The following is a 10,207-nucleotide window of genomic DNA, read 5'->3' on the forward strand; positions in this document are numbered from 1 at the left end:
ATTATGAGCTGGGCTCTTAAAGCTTTATTTTCATATAAGATGTTCCAGGTCTCTCCTATCTTAACAAATCAACTGAAAATTCTCATGATAACGTCTTTTTCTAAGAGGTTAGCCATTTCTATATGTCTCATAATATCTTATTTTATAACATAAAACAAGACTATCTTTCATATATATGTATGATTAAAAGAAATTCTTGTTATTTATACCACTTATAACTCAAGAACGGCTGAACAAATTTTAGTTTTGGGTTTAATAAATTGGTCTCCGATTGGATTAAAAAAATAAAACGTATTCAAAATCAATAACGGGCATCAAAAAGCGAAATACGTATTAAAATAATTATTTAGTGCTACCTTGTACCTTCTCAGCTATTTAAAATGTCAGTGTTTGACTAAGTTAACTTTTTTAGGTTTAATCGTTACAAGTTCTGAAATAAGATTAATAAATACCTATTATCTAGTATTAACGTAATTTGAGCCGAGATAAAATAAATTATAATCATTTCAATGTTCTGAATAATGAATATGCTGATCGTATTTTATATTAAATAAATTAAATGATAATAATATGTGAAATAACAATGTAAATATTCTAATCAAAATTTATACCAATCCGGAAAATATTCACTGTTGTTTAATTTTTATTCTGAAGTATATTTGTAACAAGAAATTTCAAGTTTAATAAACCATCTTCGTTATATAACCATATTCTCGTATGTGTGATTAAATCTCACCCCATGGGTATTTATCAATCGTCTAGAAAGTTAGACCGATCAATATGATTTGCCATATTACCTACCCATTGTAATCCGGCCAAATGAAATATTACTTTTTTGTAGAGATCTTCTCTTTAAACTCGATATCCTGGATTTGGACGTGTTACAATGAATTGTCTCGCTTCACGGAATCTCGGCTTTCAGCAATGAAGACGGTTTTGGGCGTGTTCCTTTTAGACCACGCCCAATGAATGGGCGTTCCTTACAATAATATTCCAGTCTATATAATATAGCATACTGTAGGATAATATTATAGAAGATATTATTTTTACAAACCGACAATTTAATTGTGTTCTAGAAATTGAGCAAACGTAATCTGAATGATTTCTGAAAAATCCTGCCTGTAAAAGTATGGAATATTTTAAACAATTTTCTTTTATTTGACGTAAAATTCATATTTTACCTATAGATCTATAATCATATTCGTTAAAGGTTGGAAAAAAAGATCCATTACAATTTATTAGATGTTGTTTATATGTGGGCCAATTGCATGTTTTTATTAAACTACACTTTCCTCAACAAATCAAAAAAGACAATACTTAATTTGATTATGACATAATTTAATTCTACGTAGGTATTGATTTATTTTGATAATTTTAAACCGAAGCGTCGCCGCGTCGTTTATTTTGAATTTAGAAATAATTATCCCACCAAACAAACACATTTTTATCCTAGAAATGTATGAATACACCCTTAAAACCGTTCTTATTCACATTCACATTGCTTCACCTATTATAAACTTTTGACACTGCCTCTTTCTTCACCACTGCACTAAGTCTGTAAGGCGGAGCCTAACCCCGATTTTCCGCCCGAAGTTTTCCGAACACGACCGAGTTCGGACTCACTAAAATGCAAACCACCATTCTAAGACCTCCCCCGCTTCATACTACAGCCATTATTCTCATATAAGTTATGTCTTCAGCAGGGGGAATGGGAGGTCATGGTAAAATGGTAGAGCTCTGGGAGAAAATGCATGAAAATTGAGGGATGAGTGAAGGAATTTGCCAGGATCTGTTACGTAACGTCAGTTGAGTGTGGACCGTGGTGCAGGGAGCACGTTTCTATTGTTATACCGGTACACAATAAACAACAACAACGTGTTGACAGACGTAAACAAGATACTTGGGCGGTTTTTGAGATTTGTCGATTTCAGGTAAGATTTTTGAATGGTATTATTTTTTTGTGAACTGTGCGATACTATTGTTATTTTTATATTGTATTTTATAAATGTGTATTAATATTGCATATTATTGAATATATTTTATATGTATTGATTGAATATTATTTATTTCTATATTGAAGCTATGTAATGATTTCAAATATTACATAGATATAAGTATAGAACAAATAACTCTACCTCTTTTGCAATGCAAAATAATGTAAGTAAAATTGAATAAAACGTTTATTTAAAAAAGAGAATTTCATGATTGAACAAGACTTAAAATTTTTTAATGTGAAAAGTTAGACCTGTTGTAATTTTTCATAGGTAGGTACTAATTTTATTTTTTTTGTAGATTTATCTAAAGCAGATTATTTTACAAATTTACAGAAATATTAAATAATCTATTAATTTAAGAATACGTAAGTAATTAAGATATTTTGTCAATCTTTTAAATAGTTTTAATATTTATATATCATTTACAAGCCCACCTCCATTTTGAAAGGCGACTTTATGCGCGATGGTGAATAATTATCATCAGTCAACACCACGATATTCCATTCCATTCTCTTATCAAACTCGTATTTAAACCTAAATTTAACTTTACCTACTGTTAAACTATTATTTATTTATTATATTATTTTAATCTTTAAAAAATTATAGAGCCTATTGAAAGTTTATATTATATAGAGCTTTCGAAAGAGCAATTAAATTATTCATCTTACATTAGTATAGCCTTATTATTGCATTCAATGAATAACGTAAAAAAAATTAAATTAGATAGATAGATAGATTATACATGTACTTATGTTTTCACCGTCGTATTTAGGTATGTACACGGGTGCAAATCATTTCGCTGCCCGAATACCGGCTGAATTTAAAAGCCATCTTATTAACTATTTTAAATTAAAGTCATTCCCAATGAAAATAAATTACAAACAATCTATTCAATTAGCACTTATTATTATTTATCATATCCAACATTACCTATTTTTTTAAGACAACTTGCTCCAAATTTTATTGCACTCACAACTATACGTTTAAACATTTAGATAAACGCGGTAAAAGTTTCGCCTACATATATCGATTAAACTAATTGTTTATTGTATCGAGGGCACCCTTGTTTACGTCTCCCCTCTGTTTACTGTTTACCTCCCTCCCTGCATCGCTATGCACCTTTGAAGACACGTTTTTGTGATCTTGATTTACATGATACAATGAAAGTTTTAAGTAGTGCTTTTGTGCAACAATACATTGATTTATTGATATTGGTATTATAATAAATACAAAAAAATGTTTAACTAATTAAAAATATGAATCTAATTAGATGAGTAAGAAATTAACTTAATTTTCTTTTCATCCGTATAAAGATTCAATTGTTTGATAATATAATTTGACAATTTTACAAATACCAATTGTATAAAGTCATAATCTTTAACATAACCTTTTTTTTCTCTTGAATGTTTATTCAACGTTAATACCAAAGGCGATAGGTAGTAAAAGCTCTATATAATATTATAATATTAAAAAGCATTGATAGATCTCGATAAATATTATACTTATTCCTACATACCATATTACTATATATTCTATTACTTTGAATATATTAAAAATTAATTGACTAATATGTAAGAGTTTTACTTATCCAATAAATATTTCAAAATAGAGTTCTAGAGTTAAAGCTTGTATAAAAAAATCGGCGAGAGTCATTTTTAAAACGCCTGAATTAGCCACTACCGCAAGATTTCAAATCTTTCTTTCTATTTCCAATTAATTACATTAATTCAAAAAATAAAATATTCATCTCAAAACATGACTAATTAAAGAAAAGCTGATCTGAATATTTGATTGTTACCAGAGGGTAATAAGCTAACCGCGGCGTGGTTTAATAATTCAGATATTTAAACAATTGAATCTGAGCGCGATACCTGTATTAAATATGTAAATTAGTTATTTATTCAAGTCTCACAAAGGGGAGCTCTTTATGAAAACTTTCTCATGCGAATTCGTGACACTGTGTCATGTAAAACCACTTTGTGGAAGTGATTAGTGGGAAAGTGTCACGTTTCAATTCAATACTTCATCTGCAAATTATTACAAATATGGTAAATCTATACTTAATATTATAAATGCGAAAGTAGTTAACTCTGTCTGACTGTCTGTCACTCAATCACGCCTAAACTATTGAATCGATTTTCATGAAATTTGGTATGGAGATATTTTGATACCCGAGAAAGGACATAGACTACTTTTTTCCCGGAAAATTGACGCAATCCCGGAAATCCCATTCCCCATCCCATTTTTTCCTAATTATGAGTTATTAAGTAGGTATAAAAAAACGTATATTCATAGAAAAGTAAATTAATAAAGTTGTAATTATACTTTATAAGGTTATACAAATTTTTGATATTCATCTACAAGGCGGCTATAGCCGAGCTAATCAAAATTATTAATTGAAGAATATTAAACAATAGCAAGATATCGTGAGCGGTCTCCCTTGAGAATCGTTTAATTTAGATTATTTATAATTTCGCCGGCCCAAGACGTCGGTACAAGCTAATTTCAAAAATAAATATTGGTTCAATCAAACCGCTTCGAATGGACTGTAATATTACAGTCATTGTTGTTCCGTCTTAGCTTCTCTAACTTATAATAATTGATCTATCTAAATTTAAGGAAATAAAAATAATATTTTGATTTAATCAGACGATAGGTACAAGCTTAAACATGTAAATCTGTTTAAATACTTTTAATATTATTGTCTCGTAAGTATAAATTGGCGCATAAGAAAATTATTTTATTTCACTACATTATTTTCGCTATATTTATGCTAACTACTCAACTCAATTAAGCAACTCTACTTTATGCAGCAACTAAAAAATGAACTGCAGAAAGCTTGTGTAACAAGTCACAATCTGAAAAATAAATACATAATGTTATAATATTAGCTCTACATACTTTATATTACAATAGCTTAAAGATAAGCGAAAGACAAGATCAGAAATGGAAGAAGGTGTATTGTTTTCAATAAATTAAACGTAGGACAAGGACCAGCTCCGCAAACAGCCGGCGGCCTCCGTCAACACAATTATTATACTCGGACAGCCACCCTTGTTGATAAACATACTCTAAATAAATTAACTCTCTCTAATATAGAAATGTTTATTGTAATAACAGTTCGGAGCATGGACTGCTGGATATTCTATTTATTTATTATCTTACATTTAATAATATAATAATATCACGAAGCAAGGAAGCAGGGGAATTATAACTATAAATTAGATAATACACACTTAAATACTTAAAATAATTTTACTTTTGTTACAGATCATAAAAAATGAGTGCGCCGACAACCGCCGGTGCTCGTACCAAGAAACAGAACCACGCCAACATACCTTGTCCGATTGAAGATTGCGCTCGCTTCACATATGGAAAATTACCTGATCATCTCACCAAAATACACGGACTGACTGGAGCCGAACGAGACGCTCTCAATGAACAACAACGTAAACGTTTCTTCAACGGTGAACTTTGCCAAGTCCGCTATTTGAAAGAATCAGCTATTAGAGATCTTTGGGGGTCCGATTACGACGATCCACGGATCAGAGCAAAAATACACCAAAGTTATGCACTAGTCAAAATAAGAATCATACCTTTAGCTGCAACTCAACGAAGTCGTCCCCTAACAGAGCAGGATGCGAATGTTCTAACAGCCTATAATGCAAGAACAGCTCCGAGACCAGCACGTGTTCAAAGAACAAGAACCAGAGCTAGACCGTACTCTGTGCCAGAAACCAGTTCAGTTGAAAGTCGCGTATCCAGTGAATCAAGCGAGGGTGAAGACAGTGCTCGCAGTTCATTGCCTCTATCACCTCCGCCGTCGTCACCGTCACTGCCACCATCACCATCTCCATATGAATTACAACCAGTAGAAACACGGTTACAAGATATATTTGATTCCAAAATTGACGCAGGCTACAAAGCGGTAATTGATGACATGAAGAAAACGATGGCTATGGGTCGAACGCTTGGAGCCAGAAAACGGAAAATCTACAGAACATACCGGCGATACGCAAAACGATTGATCGCGTTCTTACATCGACAGCACTCACCACTGGCGTATGATGTTGATGTCCTCCTGTGTGGAGAGAGACAAGTTTGTGCTTTCCTTGAGCGCATAAGCAGCGAGCATAAAACGAAAACGCTCAGAAACTACATCGTAGCCGCGATAAAATTGCTGGATTCACGCCTTTTCGCCATTGAAAGAGACCCTTCATGCAAGGAAAAAGTTGTATCAATGACACGTGTTTATGAAGTTTTGCTTGGACGCTTGAACGATTGTGATAGACTTCTTGCACAAAAAGAGATAATTTGCCAAAAGGAAACATTCGAAAATGATGATTTAGCTCAAGAATTCCACGGAAGCTATGACGAACTTGTATAAAATAAAGGCGAATCGATGAAAAAATATGGTGTATAATATTACGAACTTTTTTATTTGTAAATAAATACTTATTTTCTTTTATATTGGCTTACATGTAGAGTAATACATTGTTCTAGTCTTGTACACTAGTCATAATATCAATCATTCCAAATGTAAAATAAGTTTTAGTACATATATCATGCTGTTTCTACTATATTTTAAATAATTAGGAAATAAATCTGTACATTATTTAACAATACGTGTTGGAAGCAATAATATAAATTATAACTATTTATTATGTTATTAGAAATAATGCAAATCGTATTATTTAAATAATTCCAGTAATATTTGTGAATTATAAACGTAGTCATTGAGTAATTAATATGCTTTAAAATTTCATTTACATAAAATAGTGTTATTTGTAAGCAATGTCTATTATTTATTATTATCAGTATTATCTACCAACGTAGTATTTACTTAATAAGCAGTAAGCACATCTTCTGAATTATTGATTTGGCTGTAAGCGATTAATTAATAATAATTAATAAAATTATTAATGACAAACATGTACATAGTATCGTAATTTTATTGATAGCGAATAAATTCACTGTCTTAGACAAGATCTCGTTTTATTTCACATAATGGTACCAGCAAAACTTTTCTCAGAAAACAAACCTCTACTATCTTTTGTTTTTTCTTTTGGGAAATCTTACCGTCTAAAACCCCACTGTCGAGACGCTTTATCGATGGGACTACTACCTACCACCTGTCTACCTACTATTTAAATTTTCTATTGCAAAAAAAATGTTATTGTAAGTAGGTATGTATTGGAATGACTGACGTCATTCAAGCCGAAGTTAAAATTGAGGAAAGATTGCAATTCCATAATCATACGGTTAAAGACTATCGAACTCAAACTAAGAATTTAGCTTGAAATTGTTTTCCAATTGTTTCATCAAACAAACAAACAAAGTTTTCCTCTTTATAATATTATTAGTGTAGACTATAAGTTTTTTATTAAACACCTTGTCCGCATTAAAAATATAGATGGCGCTGATTCTATATTCTCTATTATTTCTTTAGTAATAATGCCATCTTGTGTCAACTAGCAACAATAACAAGTTCGTAATACTTCCATTAGGCACTAGATAGCGTGTTTATTATCATTGTCATGTATTTAGCCACTTCAAGTTTATGATATCCTAGTACGCGGCGATCGTAACTGCCTGCTCCAGATTCTCCACTTACGGACGCCCACGTTCCAAGCATGCCGATATAAATTCAAAAGAAACAACGGCAATCCAAGGAACTTTGATGGATGGATTTTTCACTATTTAAAAAAAATCTTGCTAATTTAATTTTTATGTATCTACTTCTAGGAATGCTCATTTTAATATTGAGCAAACATAATAATATCTTCCCTACGAGTTTATTTTTTTGTGTTTCATTTAGGTATATCATCTACTGCTAGTATTTTACAACCACAGTATTACAATATTATAGGAAATATGGTAATACTGTGGTTATAACATTTAACACTAAAGAAAAGGACATTTTTGCTTGTCTTTTGTTTGTCGCTTCTCCGCTCTACTACTTTTGTAGGTAATTGTGTTTTTTACTTAGGTTTTTTAGTTATCCGTGCTTTTACTCTATTTTATATTATAGTATACACACTACTCAGGTTCGATATCTTAAATTTATTTTATAAAGTAATGGTTTCAAGGGTATTTCAATTTTTATCATGAGTTTAAACATTATTATAATATAAAATTTGGATTCTGCAGTTAGCTCGAGGCTAGTGTGGGGAAGTGGGGAAAATAATACTAGGTTCTCTTGATTTTTTTTTTCTTCTTGTAGTAATTTAAAAAGTGTATCGTGTCGTATTTTTTTCTTGATTTTCGTATTAAAGATCTACTTATCTCGTGCAATTTAACATTCAAATACATTTTGGATAATTCGTTAACTAGCATGTTTGACGGATGACTAATCTGTCAAAGCATACGTGAATACGACCAGTGGGATGGTGTTATTTTAAGCATCACATTCAGAGGGCTATTCTCGTAACAATCTTGAACTGAAACATTAAGTACTTGCTCCACGAGGTTGAAGGTACAGAACATTCTGGAGACACGTCAATCTTTCACCAATCACCGTAAAATATTCAAAAATTCCTTCTGGAATTTTCCAAATAGTGATTCAACGTTTACTTTTGCCAGTTTTAGTTGCCAGGTACACCGAAAAATTATTTTCAGCCGTTCGTGGGAGGCGTTGCAAAAACATTTTCAAAGCCTATTTTTAATAACGGAATCCGCTATAACGGCCGTTACTTCGCCCGCGTTACACATAGTTGAGGATGGTGGCAAAAATAGACGCGTCTGACTAATATACTGGATGTTGTGTAAACTTATATGAGTTTCATAAAAAATGAGGTGAAGCAAATTTACATTTTCTTCTCCTGTTACTAGTGGCTTTTAATTTCTTTGTATAATTTAATCAAATGTTTCTACATCTTTAATTCAATCTCTCATTAATTCTTCAATCTTCTACGAGTTTGCTTCTCGTTTTATTTTAATAAAATAGACAAAGTACCTACAATTAGTGATAATTTAGATTTGAATCACGTCGTCAAATTGTTTTTAATTGTTTTATCTTAATTATTTATATGGTGAAAGTAATTATTTATGTAATTGAATTAAACAGCGTGCCATGTACGATAACAATAACAATTATACATGATGTGTAAAAAATCTAGGCATGTACACGGTTTCACTCCACAAGTTTAGAAAAAAAAATATTATGATGATACGAAAATTTTTCGAAACTAGATACTATAATAAAGAAACATGAGAGTGACAAGATTTATCATGTCAACAGACGTGTAATGCGGCGTGAGCAAAACAAATTGAACAGAAATACTTGAAAAGTGCTCTATCAAACAATACAATGAGAACTGGGTGACGTCACGCACATTCGGTGCAAAGTGCATGTATGCACCACAATCTCTCAACATTTATGCAGTCCTAGTTAATGTTCCTTTTGTGAACGACACCAAAGGGGCCCTATCCCCTTCGGAGCACCCTTCTCTGGGTCATCGCTCGTCACTCGGTCAATAGCCTGGTGATCTTGATTGTAACAGTTTACACTCTAACCTCTCTCTATGGTTGCTGCGAACTGTTGTTACTTGTTAGAGTTAGGAAAAATCGTCTTCGACATTTAATTGTAGGTGAAGAAAATGTCCCAAAAAATTTAAGTACAGACTTGCAGCTTACAATTATTTTATTTTTGGGTTAGTTTATAATCAAAAATGTTTCGTTTCAAAACTTATTCTCTGTATCTCATATGGATTTTAACAATAACAAAAGAATTTTTCAAATTAATGAACGAACTAAATAAATTAATCGTCAAGGAAAACTTTTCACTAGTAAAATAATTTTCTTTGTCTTGAATGTCTACCTTACCAGGAACTTGTTGGACAAGGATTGCAGAGAATGTAGGAGTGATCTGATGCAATTATTCTGCATACAAAACCTGTTGCATTTCGTAACGGAGCGATAAGTCGTGGTCGGCTATTATTAATGACGTACGTTGGCATTATTGAAAGGTTGTGGCCGAAATCTATGTAACCTATAATTATATCGGCACTTTACAATGTAAACATTGTGTATTTCTGTGTTTTAAATAGAATATAAAGTTTATGAATTAATAAATTAATGATAATACATGAGATTAAAGTAATTTATTAATTTAATTAGTCGTTTCGAATTGGCACAAGATTTGATCGTGATATTGTGAAGTGGGCATGAGCATGACAAAGAAAATAACAATTTTGTATCCGTTTTCCTCCAAT

General features: G+C 31.5%; 1 protein-coding gene across 1 annotated transcript; it reads left to right on the forward strand.

Moving 5' to 3' along the window:
* The first annotated feature begins 5,274 nt into the window (after positions 1-5,274).
* On the forward strand, positions 5,275-6,459 carry LOC123694066. Its single transcript, XM_045639365.1, has one exon. It carries the CDS (start codon positions 5,275-5,277, stop codon positions 6,379-6,381), a length of 1,107 nt encoding a protein of 368 aa, XP_045495321.1. The 3' UTR covers positions 6,382-6,459.
* The last annotated feature ends 3,748 nt before the right edge of the window (positions 6,460-10,207 follow it).

This window comes from Colias croceus, chromosome 8 (genome assembly GCF_905220415.1).
Source record: "Colias croceus chromosome 8, ilColCroc2.1".
Classification (NCBI taxonomy): Eukaryota; Metazoa; Arthropoda; class Insecta; order Lepidoptera; family Pieridae; genus Colias; species Colias croceus.